We start from the raw sequence: 14,497 nt of genomic DNA, 5'->3' as shown, positions 1-14,497 counted from the left end.
ACAGAGCCCTCCATGGTTCTCGCCTATCCTGCCATCACAGAGCCCTCCATGGTCCCCGCCTATCCTGTCACAACAGAGCCCTCCATGGTCCCCGCCTATCCTGCCATCACAGAGCCCTCCATGGTCCCCACCTATCCTGTCACCACAGAGCCCTCCATGGTCCCCGCCTATCCTGCCATCACAGAGCCCTCCATGGTCCCCACCTATCCTGTCACCACAGAGCCCTCCATGGTGACCGCCTATCCTGTCACCACAGAGCCCTCCATGGTCCCCACCTATCCTGTCACCACAGAGCCCTCCATGGTGCCCGCCTATCCTGTCACCACAGAGCCCTCCATGGTTCCCGCCTATCCTGCCATCACAGAGCCCTCCATGGTCCCCACCTATCCTGCCATCACAGAGCCCTCCATGGTTCTCGCCTATCCTGCCATCACAGAGCCCTCCATGGTCCCCACCTCTCCTGCCATCACAGAGCCCTCCATGGTGCCCGCCTATCCTGTCACCACAGAGCCCTCCATGGTCCCCACCTATCCTGTCACCACAGAGCCCTCCATGGTCCCCGCCTATCCTGCCATCACAGAGCCCTCCATGGTCCCCACCTATCCTGTCACCACAGAGCCCTCCATGGTCCCCACCTATCCTGTCACCACAGAGCCCTCCATGGTCCCCGCCTATCCTGCCATCACAGAGCCCTCCATGGTCCCAGAATAGCCTGCCATCACAGAGCCCTCCATGGTTCCCACCTATCCTGTCACCATAGAGCCCTCCATGGTCCTCGTCTATCCTGCCATCACAGAGCCTTCCATGGTCCCCGCCTATCCTGCCATCACAGAGCCCTCCATGGTCCCCACCTATCCTGCCATCACAGAGCCCTCCATGGTCCCCACCTATCCTGTCACCACAGAGCCCTCCATGGTGCCCGCCTATCCTGTCACCACAGAGCCCTCCATGGTCCCCACCTATCCTGTCACCACAGAGCCCTCCATGGTCCCCGCCTATCCTGTCACCACAGAGCCCTCCATGGTCCCCGCCTATCCTGCCATCACAGAGCCCTCCATGGTCCCCACCTATCCTGTCACCACAGAGCCCTCCATGGTCCCCGCCTATCCTGCCATCACAGAGCCCTCCATGGTCCCCACCTATCCTGTCACCACAGAGCCCTCCATGGTGCCCGCCTATCCTGTCACCACAGAGCCCTCCATGGTCCCCACCTATCCTGTCACCACAGAGCCCTCCATGGTGCCCGCCTATCCTGTCACCACAGAGCCCTCCATGGTCCCCACCTATCCTGCCATCACAGAGCCCTCCATGGTCCCCACCTATCCTGTCACCACAGAGCCCTCCATGGTGCCCGCCTATCCTGCCATCACAGAGCCCTCCATGGTCCCCACCTATCCTGTCACCACAGAGCCCTCCATGGTCCCCGCCTATCCTGCCATCACAGAGCCCTCCATGGTCCCCACCTATCCTGTCACCACAGAGCCCTCCATGGTGCCCGCCTATCCTGTCACCACAGAGCCCTCCATGGTCCCCACCTATCCTGTCACCACAGAGCCCTCCATGGTGCCCGCCTATCCTGTCACCACAGAGCCCTCCATGGTCCCCACCTATCCTGCCATCACAGAGCCCTCCATGGTCCCCACCTATCCTGTCACCACAGAGCCCTCCATGGTGCCCGCCTATCCTGTCACCACAGAGCCCTCCATGGTCCCCGCCTATCCTGTCACCACAGAGCCCTCCATGGTGCCCGCCTATCCTGCCATCACAGAGCCCTCCATGGTCCCCACCTATCCTGCCATCACAGAGCCCTCCATGGTTCTCGCCTATCCTGCCATCACAGAGCCCTCCATGGTCCCCGCCTATCCTGTCACAACAGAGCCCTCCATGGTCCCCGCCTATCCTGCCATCACAGAGCCCTCCATGGTCCCCACCTATCCTGTCACCACAGAGCCCTCCATGGTCCCCGCCTATCCTGCCATCACAGAGCCCTCCATGGTCCCCACCTATCCTGTCACCACAGAGCCCTCCATGGTGACCGCCTATCCTGTCACCACAGAGCCCTCCATGGTCCCCACCTATCCTGTCACCACAGAGCCCTCCATGGTGCCCGCCTATCCTGTCACCACAGAGCCCTCCATGGTTCCCGCCTATCCTGCCATCACAGAGCCCTCCATGGTCCCCACCTATCCTGCCATCACAGAGCCCTCCATGGTTCTCGCCTATCCTGCCATCACAGAGCCCTCCATGGTCCCCACCTCTCCTGCCATCACAGAGCCCTCCATGGTGCCCGCCTATCCTGTCACCACAGAGCCCTCCATGGTCCCCACCTATCCTGTCACCACAGAGCCCTCCATGGTCCCCGCCTATCCTGCCATCACAGAGCCCTCCATGGTCCCCACCTATCCTGTCACCACAGAGCCCTCCATGGTCCCCACCTATCCTGTCACCACAGAGCCCTCCATGGTCCCCGCCTATCCTGCCATCACAGAGCCCTCCATGGTCCCAGAATAGCCTGCCATCACAGAGCCCTCCATGGTTCCCACCTATCCTGTCACCATAGAGCCCTCCATGGTCCTCGTCTATCCTGCCATCACAGAGCCTTCCATGGTCCCCGCCTATCCTGCCATCACAGAGCCCTCCATGGTCCCCACCTATCCTGCCATCACAGAGCCCTCCATGGTCCCCACCTATCCTGTCACCACAGAGCCCTCCATGGTGCCCGCCTATCCTGTCACCACAGAGCCCTCCATGGTCCCCACCTATCCTGTCACCACAGAGCCCTCCATGGTGCCCGCCTATCCTGCCATCACAGAGCCCTCCATGGTCCCCACCTATCCTGCCATCACAGAGCCCTCCATGGTTCTCGCCTATCCTGCCATCACAGAGCCCTCCATGGTCCCCGCCTATCCTGTCACAACAGAGCCCTCCATGGTCCCCGCCTATCCTGCCATCACAGAGCCCTCCATGGTCCCCACCTATCCTGTCACCACAGAGCCCTCCATGGTCCCCGCCTATCCTGCCATCACAGAGCCCTCCATGGTCCCCACCTATCCTGTCACCACAGAGCCCTCCATGGTGACCGCCTATCCTGTCACCACAGAGCCCTCCATGGTCCCCACCTATCCTGTCACCACAGAGCCCTCCATGGTGCCCGCCTATCCTGTCACCACAGAGCCCTCCATGGTTCCCGCCTATCCTGCCATCACAGAGCCCTCCATGGTCCCCACCTATCCTGCCATCACAGAGCCCTCCATGGTTCTCGCCTATCCTGCCATCACAGAGCCCTCCATGGTCCCCACCTCTCCTGCCATCACAGAGCCCTCCATGGTGCCCGCCTATCCTGTCACCACAGAGCCCTCCATGGTCCCCACCTATCCTGTCACCACAGAGCCCTCCATGGTCCCCGCCTATCCTGCCATCACAGAGCCCTCCATGGTCCCCACCTATCCTGTCACCACAGAGCCCTCCATGGTCCCCACCTATCCTGTCACCACAGAGCCCTCCATGGTCCCCGCCTATCCTGCCATCACAGAGCCCTCCATGGTCCCAGAATAGCCTGCCATCACAGAGCCCTCCATGGTTCCCACCTATCCTGTCACCATAGAGCCCTCCATGGTCCTCGTCTATCCTGCCATCACAGAGCCTTCCATGGTCCCCGGCTATTCTGCCATCACAGATCCCTTGTTTCATCACATATGGCGACCTATCACATTTGGCTACCTGCTGGACTGCCCATGCGCGACAACGCCATATGCGTTCCACCGGAGTGCAGGTTCAAGCCCCACCATCCAAGTGGACATAGAGTTAATGAAGCGAGGCCGTGCCCAAAGCGTGGCGAGAGAAGCAAGCCCGCGAGGGGCCCTGTATTGAAACGCATATGGCGGTGTCACGCATGCGCACTTCAGCAGGTAGCAAAATGTGCTGGGTAGCTGAATGTGACACGAGACCCTTCATTGTCCCACCTATCCTGTCCTCTACTATCCTCCATGATGCCCAGCTATCCCAACATCCATGGTGCGTGGCTATCCTGCCCTCACCTGCTCTCCATGGTGCCCGGCTATCCTGCCCTCACCTGCTCTCCATGGTGCCCGGCTATCCTGCCCACACCTGCTCTCCATGGTGCCCGGCTATCCTGCCCACACCTGCTCTCCATGGTGCCCGGCTATCCTGCCCACACCTGCTCTCCATGGTGCCCAGCTATCATGCCCACACCTGCTCTCCATGGTGCCCGGCTATACTGCCCACACCTGCTCTCCGTGGTCCCTGGTTATACTGCCCACACCTGCTCTCCATGGTCCCTGTCTATCCTGCCCTCACCTGCTCTCCGTGGTGCCCGGTTATCCTGCCCTCACCTGCTCTCCGTGGTGCCCGGCTATCCTGCCCTCACCTGCTCTCCGTGGTGCCTGGCTATCCTGCCCTCACCTGCTCTCCGTGGTGCCCGGCTATCCTGCCCTCACCTGCTCTCCGTGGTGCCCGGCTATCCTGCCCTCACCTGCTCTCCGTGGTGCCCGGCTATCCTGCCCTCACCTGCTCTCCGTGGTGCCCGGCTATCCTGCCCTCACCTGCTCTCCGTGGTGCCCGGCTATCCTGCCCTCACCTGCTCTCCGTGGTGCCCGGCTATCCTGCCCTCACCTGCTCTCCGTGGTGCCCGGCTATCCTGCCCTCAGCTGCTCTCCATGGTGCCCGGCTATCCTGCCCTCACCTGCTCTCCATGGTGCCCGGCTATCCTGCCCTCACCTGCTCTCCATGGTGCCCGGCTATCCTGCCCTCACCTGCTCTCCATGGTGCCCGGCTATCCTGTCCTCACCTGCTCTCCATGGTGCCCGGCTATCCTGCCCTCACCTGCTCTCCATGGTGCACGGCTATCCTGCCCTCACCTGCTCTCCATGGTGCCCGGCTATCCTGCTCTCACCTACTCTCCATGGTGCCCGGCTATCCAGCCCTCACCTGCTCTCCATGGTGCCCGGCTATCCTGCCCTCACCTGCTCTCCATGGTGCCCGGCTATCCTGCCCTCACCTGCTCTCCGGCTATCCTGCCCTCAGCTGCTCTCCATGGTGCCCGGCTATCCTGCCCTCAGCTGCTCTCCATGGTGCCCGGCTATCCTGCCCTCAGCTGCTCTCCATGGTGCCCGGCTATCCTGCCCTCACCTGCTCTCCATGGTGCCCGGCTATCCTGCCCTCACCTGCTCTCCGGCTATCCTGCCCTCACCTGCTCTCCATGGTGCCCGGCTATCCTGCCCTCACCTGCTCTCCATGGTGCCCGGCTATCCTGCCCTCACCTGCTCTCCATGGTGCCCGGCTATCCTGCCCTCACCTGCTCTCCATGGTGCCCGGCTATCCTGCCCTCACCTGCTCTCCATGGTGCCCGGCTATCCTGCCCTCACCTGCTCTCCATGGTGCCCGGCTATCCTGCTCTCACCTACTCTCCATGGTGCCCGGCTATCCAGCCCTCACCTGCTCTCCATGGTGCCCGGCTATCCTGCCCTCACCTGCTCTCCATGGTGCCCGGCTATCCTGCCCTCACCTGCTCTCCGGCTATCCTGCCCTCAGCTGCTCTCCATGGTGCCCGGCTATCCTGCCCTCAGCTGCTCTCCATGGTGCCCGGCTATCCTGCCCTCAGCTGCTCTCCATGGTGCCCGGCTATCCTGCCCTCACCTGCTCTCCATGGTGCCCGGCTATCCTGCCCTCACCTGCTCTCCGGCTATCCTGCCCTCACCTGCTCTCCATGGTGCCCGGCTATCCTGCCCTCACCTGCTCTCCATGGTGCCCGGCTATCCTGCCCTCACCTGCTCTCCATGGTGCCCGGCTATCCTGCCCTCACCTGCTCTCCATGGTGCCCGGCTATCCTGCCCTCACCTGCTCTCCATGGTGCCCGGCTATCCTGCCCTCACCTGCTCTCCATGGTGCCCGGCTATCCTGCCATCAATGATCCCTGGCTATCCCCCTTCCCCCGAACACAGCGTTGTTCTGTGACGTCTGGCTCGGCTCACACACCCATCTGTCACCTCCATGTCACTCTCACCTGGTTCCTGTCAAACTGCTCCCTCTCCGCCTCCAAGCCTCCGCTGCGCCGGCTCAGCACCCGGGACGGAACGTTCTTGATGCTGTTCATGGTGTAGTCCCAGCAGCACACTCAGCCCAGAGCGGTCTCCCTCAGATCACCTGTACAAGTGTACAGCGCCGCACACTTCTCCCCCCGCAATGCACCGCGATCTACCTGGCAGCCAGCTGCTCCCGCGGAATTCTGGGTAATGTCTCTCACATCGAAACGAGCAGCAAGGGGGGCGGGGACCGACGAGCGTCCACAGAGCGAGATCTGACGTCACGACGCAGCGGGGGTGACTAGTGTCACCTGGACAAATATTGACATAGAGCGGAGCCGTGCCGTGTGAGAATCACGGTGCTTACACTCTCTATGGATCAGATATCTCTATGGATGTAGTAATGGGACTGCAGGGAGTCACCCTACAGAGTGTGCACATCCCCCTTGCTGTGGGACCCAACCAGGTTTCTTTCCTGTATAGGGAATATTTCTCAATACTGGCTAATAAAGCCACACAATTTTTTTGCTTAGAATAAAGATCACAATTCTTGCGGTGTAACATCTTCTTTCACATTATACAAAAAAAACTGGGCTAACGTTACTTTTTTTTTTTTTAAATTCATTAAAGTGTATTTTTTTTATTATTATTATTGCATTTGACATAAAATATTGCAACAACCACCATTTTATTCTCTAGGGTCTCTGCTAAATATATATATATATATATATATATATATATATATATATATATATATATATATACACACACATATCTCATGCTTGGGGGTACCAAGTCATTTTCTAGCACGAAATGTGTTCGCAAGCTGCACGTGCAGAGCCCGCCAGGAAGTCGCCACTGCCCAGCGCTAATCACAAGCAGAGACTTTTCCAGATCTCTGCAGCCGCACATTGGGACAATGTCTCACTGCCTGTGATTAGTGCTGTTCATTGCTGGCTCAGGACGCATGACTTGCAAACACGGATGAGCTCATCCTTACTTGTAAGTAACAAATGTCAGAAAAGGTTTGGTCTTTAAATGGTTAAACTTCTGTAGCGCTGGCTCCTGACGAACAGGCGCTATATGTTTTTCAAATTTAAACTTTCCTGAAACCACGGTTTGGTTTTGGGGCTAATTCTCGAAATTTCTGGTTTCAGTACCAGTCCAGCTGGGTTGCACTGGGTTCTCCTTGACCGCAGGTGTCACTGGCAAGAGTAAGAATGCAGTCTAGCTGGGTGTGTTGAATGGCACTGTTCTTTCGGAACCAGCTCAGTGGGAGTGTTCTCCTGCTGTGCATTCTGGGAGGTGGTATTTAAGGTACCAACATCACGTGCTTCGGGGTGTTCTGTTCCAGGGAATATTTTCTGCCTGTTTGGTTCTGGTCCTCCTGACCAGCCCCATGGCCCTCCTGGCCTGGGGTGCGGAACCATGCATTTCAAGTCTCAGGGCTGGCTAGCCCTGAGGCAATGCAACTGCAGGGACAGGCCTGAATGGATTTCGGGGGCCAATTGATCCAAAGGTGGTCCGGTGCCGTCTCATCCAAGGTAGAGGCCCAGCAACTGGAAAAACCCCAGGGCAGGACTCTTCAGGAGATAGCCGTGCGCAAGGCTGGCTTCTCTGAAGGAGCCTGGAGGCTTAGTTGAAGGACACTACATGGATCTACACTCATACGGTATCGCCAGATCGGCTGAGAGGTACTGGTACCGTATGATAGCTCTTTAAATTTGTCTATGTCCCTCAGTACGCTTAAGTCTGTGGCAGAGACTTTCTCAAATATTCTACGCTCAAGTCTGTGGCAGAGACTTTACTTAACACCCTACCGGCTGCTAGGCCTAGTGAGAGGAGGTCTATCCCGGGGTTGTAAAATCCAGCTGTGAAACGGTTGCTATTCTCTGAATTTTTCTTATAAGAGACTTCATCATTTTTGCAGTCTAAAGTACCTGAACTTACTCCTAACCCTCTACCCTAAACTGAGAGACTCTGTTTCTGGTTCAAATAAATAACCCAAAAGAAGATTCAGTGTCAGTTTCCACATTTCTTTGGGCCATGTACCATGGGAACCCCTAGACGGAGAAGCAGACAAGAAGGTAGGTAAGCCCAATAAAACCAGCACCTCCTTCGGGGGTCAGTGCTACACTTCCTTCATTTATGGAGTTCTTTCCTTTGATGAAAGAAAAAAAAGATACTTTGTTTCTACTTATTCAGCATTGTGATTAAACTTGGCAGGCTGCCCGGATTTTTTTATTTTTCCAGCTGTGAGAACTCTCTGCACTTGTTAGAAAGAATCGTGACATGCTGTTTTGAAGATCGGGAAGGGAAAAAGATCTCGACTTTGATTCTTAACGATTAATCGTGCAGCTCTACTGGCTAAGCATTGCTCACTAATCTGTGTGCAAGATTCATAAGAAATAGCAATATTTGCACCTGTAAAAAAAAAAGTTAGTTCTGCAACATACTATGTGAGCTTAAAGTATAACTAAAGGCAAAACTTTTTTTTATTTAGTTTTGGATAGTTGTGGAGAGAGATTAGAATACCTGTTAGGTTTTTATTGCAGTCTGTACCCCGAGGGAGATTCACCCTCTATACTTGTCCTTTTGACCATTAACATTGAAAGTGAAAGTAAAAGAAAATCCCCAATTTTGAGTTGTGCCCAGAAAAGTAATAGAGGAGAAATCTTCCAATGGGGCACTAGTTCTGATGACCTGGGGGTCCTCAAGGAATTCATGTAATTTTCAGGGATTTCCTCTCACTTCCTGTTTGGCTCTGGGACAGGAAGTGAAGGAAATTCACCGAAATGGGACAAATATGCCGAAAAACATCTGGCAGGGGTTAACCCTCACTTGCTCTATCCAAAATAAAAAATGTTGCCTATAGTTCTACTTTAATGTGCTAGCAAAGTCAGATTGAACACGTCTACCTACAGGCAAGCTTATAATAAAGGAATATCTCCTAGATGTGCACCGTTTAGGTGATATTTATTTGTGACGCCACCGGTACATGCACGCTGAAGGAATGGCATGCCATAAACAGTATTTCCCACATGCGGGCATGACATCATTGCAATTCAGCCAAAGAACCGGAGCCTGTGAACCCATAAAAAAGATCGGGTGAAGATGGAAGCCCTGTCATCTATTGTTTCAAGGTAAGTCTTTCATAATGTGCTAGTATGCGATGGGGCCCCCTCCTCTCCCACTCATTGAAATGCCCCTTGTTCAGTGACCCAGACATGATGTTACTGTTAGAGGACACCCTCTTAGTCATATCTTATGTTAAGTAGGTAGAGCCGCTGTTTTCTCTCTACCATTTTTTTTTTGTTCCCTTTCTCCCTTCCTATCTACCCCCCTCAAATGTCGACGCTCCGCTTGCAGTGCATTGGAATACAGTATTATATGCACACTGTACACTTCAGGTTTGTTCAGGTACACCTATGCAATTGGTATGTACATAAATTGCTTGGGTACTCTCCCCCTTTCCACTTACACAACAATGGTGTGGGGATCAGTGGAGGACCTGGGTAGTTACAGTTGATAATTTGTACCTAACCTCTTGTTGCATAAAATATCAGCAAATTGTATTGCAATTGAACTGTAGTAAATTTTGTAAATAAGTAATTTATGTTCATAAGTTTGGGCCAAAATTTACACTGCTACATCTCTTTGTTAAAAATAACCCAAATTAGTGTCTTTTATTTGGTCTGTGTGAAAGTTATAGAGTCTACAAGCTATGGTGCAAATCATTGAAAATTGATCACATCTGATGTACTGACGGCCTATCTTATTTCTGGAGCCCCTGAAACGTCAGGAAAGTACAAATATCCCCCCAAATGAACCCTTTTTGAAAAGTAGACAGTCCAAGGTATTTAGTAAGAGGCATGGTGAGTTTTTTTAAATTTTATTTTTTTCCCACAATTCTTGGAATTTTTCACAAAATTGGCATAATAACGAGTCATTTCTCACACGCAGCATATGCATACTTCCCATTACACCCCAAAATACATTCTGCTACTCCTCCCGAGCATGGCAATACCACATGTATGAGTCTTTTGAACCGTTCATTTTTTTCCACAAGTCTTCAGAAAACATGGAAAGAAAATAAAAAATGTATATATATATATATTTTTTATTTTTTTTACACAAAGTGGACAATTTATAAGATATTTATAACTTGTAGCATGTATATTGCAAAAATTACACCCCAAAATACATTCTCCTACTCCTCCTGAGTATGGAGATACCACATGTGTGAGACTTTTATACAGCCTGGCCACATAGAGAGGTCCAACATGCAGGGAGCACCGTCAGGTGTTCTAGGAGCATAAATTACACCTCTAATTTCCTAACGACCTATTACACCTTTGAAGGCCTTGGAGCACCAGGACAATGGAAATTTCCAAAGAAGAGCTTCCCCCTAAATGGGTGGGATTTTAAATGACCATCGACGCCGGACACAACTAGACAAAGTAATTGTTTAATTTATAAATAAAAATTGTATATTACTGTGTCTATTTGTGTCCGGCGTCGATGGTCATTTAAAATCCCACCCGTTTAGGGGGAATCTCTTCTTTGGAAAGTATATTGGGATTGGACCACTTCACCGATATTTGACCCATTTTCAGTTCTTTTCTTCGAGGACAATGGAATTGCTCACAAAATGACCCTATTTTGGAAAGCAAATACACCAACGTATATTCTATAAAGCATTATGAGTCTTTTGAACAGTTCATTTTTTTCCACAAGTCTTCAGAATACGTGTTCTGAAAATGAAAACCTACTTTTCTTTACACAGAGTTGTCAATTTATAAGATATTTCCATATTTCTAACTCATAGCATATAGAGAGAGAGAGAGAGAGAAAAAAATTACACCCCAAAATATATCCTGCTACTTGTCCCGAGTATGGCGATACCACATGTGTGAAACTTTTACACAGCCAGTCCACATACAGAGGTCCAACAATGAAGTACTACCTTCAGGCGTTCTAGGAGCATAAATTACACATCTCATTTCATTCTTACCTATCACACTTTTGAAGGTCCTGGAGCATCGGGACAGTGGAATTACCCACAAAATGGCCCCATTTTTTAAAGCAAACACCCCAAAGTATATTCTATGAGGCATGGGCTGCAGATAGGTGCTCGGGTACTCTGATGGTCTGTAAATAGGTACTCGGGTACTCTGGTGGGCTGAAGACAGGTACTCGGGTAACCTGATGAGCTGCAGATAGTTACTTGGGTACTCTGATGGGCTGGTGACAGATACTCGGTTACTCTGATGGGCTGGTGACAGGTACTCACATGGGCTGATGACAGGTACTTGGGTACTCTGATGGGCTACAGATAGGTACTCTGGTACTCTGATGGGCTGGTGACTGGTACTCGGGTACTCTAATTGGTGATCACAGGTACTCTGGAGGGAGGTGACAGGTACTCAGATGGGCTGTGACAGGTACTCGGGTACTCAGATGGACTGTGACAGGTATTCATATGGACTGTGACAGGTACTCGGGTACTCATATGGACTGTGACAGGTACTCAGGTGCACAAATGGGCTGTGACAGGTACTCATATGGACTGTGACAGGTACTCAGGTACTTTGATGGTTGGTGACAGGTCCTCTTTATTAGGGGGGGGGCAATCAGTGTGATTGGTGTACACTGTAAGTGGTAACGAGCTGTTACCACAATCTTCTTCTCACACATGATCTGTGTGTGAGGAGGAGAACCCGGTAACATCTTGTTACCACGGTTTGTTGACATTCTGTGACCGGCTGTGATTGGACACAGCTGGGCACGTGGTAAAGAGAAATTTTTTTATTGGCTGTTTACACAGATCTGGGATGGGCTGTGTCTGAGGGACACAGCTTATCTCTGATCACCACGCTGGGAGCCTGCAGGAGCGGCAAGAAGCCGAGGACGTCATATGATGCCCGCTCAGGATGGGAGATCCCATCTGCAGACGTCATTTGACTATGGGCCGGAAGTGAAGTGGTTAAAGTGATATATATATATATATATATATATATATATATATATATATATATATATATATTTTTTTTTTTTTTAATAACAAACACGTCATACCTGCTCTGTGCAGTGATTTTGTATAGAGCAGCCCTGATCCTCCTCTTCTCGGGTCCTCTGCCTGTGCTCCTGGCCCCTCCCCCTATTGAGTGTTCCCAGATCAAGCAGTCTACTGTGGGGGCACCCATGCAGGCTCGCTCCCGAGCTGCACTTCTGTATGTCTATTCATACATAGAGCTGTGGCTCAGCCAGTGGCATTGGCGGAAGGGGGGCCATCTTATCCCAAGCGCCGCCGAGTGTGGCCACGTCACATAGCAGGTCCCACCTTCTGGAGCCTGCAGCGCTGATGGACGTCCCACTGGTTGAATGGTGGGACCGCTGGACATGTGACGTCCATCATAAGCGCTGCAGGCTACAGAAGGCGGGAATTACAATTCAGCGCTACGCGAGATCCCCGCTCGACGCTCCTCCTCTCTTCCTCTCCCCCAGCTGACTGCTGTGAAGGTGGGCGCGCACCACACACCACGGCTGAGCTTCTGCTACAGGACACATGAAGTCTCCTGGTCAGGTAGGTCAGTGTGTGTCACTACTGTCACTGTATGTAGGTCCGTGAATGTCAGGTAGGTCAGTGTATGTCAGGTAGATAGGTCAGTGTATGTCAGGTAGGTAGGTCAGTGTATGTATATCATGTAGGTAGGTCAGTGCATGTCAGATAGGTCAGTGCATGGCAGTGTATGTATGTCAGGTCAGTGTGTGTCAGAGGTAGATCAATGTATGTCAGGTAGGTAGGTCAGTGTGTGTCAGGTAGGTAGGTCATTGTGGCAGGCAGGTAGGTCAGGGTAGCAGGCAGGTGAGTTTAGTAGTCAGCATTGATGGGCACCGGTAAGCCAGGCAGCAACCAGCAAGTGAGCTTACCCCCACCACACAACCCCACCGTCCAGCCAAAAAACCCCATACCACTTCACCAGACCCCCCCCCCCCCGTGCCGATCTTGGACTTCGGGCTGAAACTCCCTGGTCTTTTTGCTACCTAGCAATGCCTCTGGGCTTAGCCCCGCCCCCTCTCCGCATTGGCTTACTGGTTGTGATTGACAGCAGCAGGAGCCAATGACCTCTTTCACTGCTTAGCAACTGCCTACCATAGATAATGTGCGAAAGGGTGGGGGTTTAGGGACCCGCCAATCGTTCAGGAGAAAAGCAGAACGGCAGTCTGCCTATGTAAACAAGGCAGATTGCCGTTCTGTGAGAGGGGAATGTGCTGATCATGTGTTCCCTACATTCCCCCAGTCAAAGCACCCCTCCCCCAGAGTTAGTAATCACTCCCAGGGAACAAATGTAACCCTTTGATCGCCCCTGATGTAAACTCCTTCCCTGCCAGTGTCATTAGCACCGTAACAGTGCATATTTTTTTAGCACTGATCACTGTATTAGTATCTCTGGTCCCCAAAAAGTATCAAAAGCGTCAGATCTGATTTGTATGCCGCAATATCGCATTCCCGCTATAAGTCACTGATCGCCCGCCATTACTAAAAAAAAAAAAAAAAAAAAAAGATATATACCATAGTTATATTATATACCATAGTTTGTAGACGCTGTAACTTTTGCACAAACCAATCAATATACACGTATTGTGATTTTTTTTTTTTTTTTATGTAGCAGAATACATATTGGCCTAAATTGATGAAGAAATTCGATTTTTTACATTTTTTTATTGCAAATGTTTTATAGCAGGAAGTAAAAAATAATGTGTTTCTTTTCAAAACTGTCGGTCTTTTGTTTTTGTATATAGCGCAAAAAAATAAATAAAAAAAATCGCAGAGGTGATCAAATAACACCAAAAGAAGGCTCTATTTGTCAGAAAAAAAGGACATCAATTGAATTTGAATACATCGGCGCATGCCCGCGCAATTGTCAGTTAAAGTAAGGTAGTGCCGTATCGCAAAGAAAATGGCCTGGTCATGAAGGGGGGTAAACCTTCCAGAGATGAAGTGGTTAATATGACTTTAACAGAATGCTTTTGCCTGTCTATCTCATCCAATCAGAAGACACTTTGAATTTATTGAGAAAAATCGAAGGTGTTCTCAATGCTGCCAATGCCAAGCGGCTAACCACCTGCATTATCAATGCAGCAGGCTAGCCACATGGCATGGGACTCAGAAGCTATAGTAGTGGTGTGGTATACTCGTACATAGTTACATTGGTTTAAATTGGACCAATGTAAAAAGGTTCCACACCTGGAATTCTTCTTTAACATTCTTGCCACCTTCTAGGTCCCATGCCAACCACAGAGGGTCGCTTACTTGGCACAGGACCCGGAAGACAACGAGGATCATTGTAGTAGTGCCAGTTACTACAGGGATTAATAGCTTCCACAGTGATCCTGCAAGTATGGAATATGTACAGTATACTTACAATGTTGAACTGTCCTACAATTTTTCA

The 14,497-nt window shown here is 51.7% G+C and overlaps 1 protein-coding gene across 1 annotated transcript in view; it reads right to left on the bottom strand.

The window, feature by feature from the left end:
* Positions 1–6,280, bottom strand: part of HIP1R (huntingtin interacting protein 1 related) — a 227,164-nt gene extending 220,884 nt beyond the window's left edge. Inside the window, exon 1 of the mRNA XM_077461870.1 lies at positions 6,023–6,280. Within this exon, the coding sequence (XP_077317996.1) occupies positions 6,023–6,112 (90 nt within the window). The 5' untranslated portion in view covers positions 6,113–6,280. The remainder of the gene's footprint in view (positions 1–6,022) is intronic.
* Between the last annotated feature and the right edge of the window lie 8,217 nt (positions 6,281–14,497).

The sequence above is a fragment of the Lithobates pipiens genome, unplaced genomic scaffold, assembly GCF_037356315.1.
Source record: "Lithobates pipiens isolate NorthernLeopardFrog02 unplaced genomic scaffold, aLitPip1_a1.2 Scaffold_3, whole genome shotgun sequence".
Lineage (NCBI taxonomy): Eukaryota > Metazoa > Chordata > Amphibia > Anura > Ranidae > Lithobates > Lithobates pipiens.
This window is presented reverse-complemented; position numbering and strand designations above follow the sequence as displayed.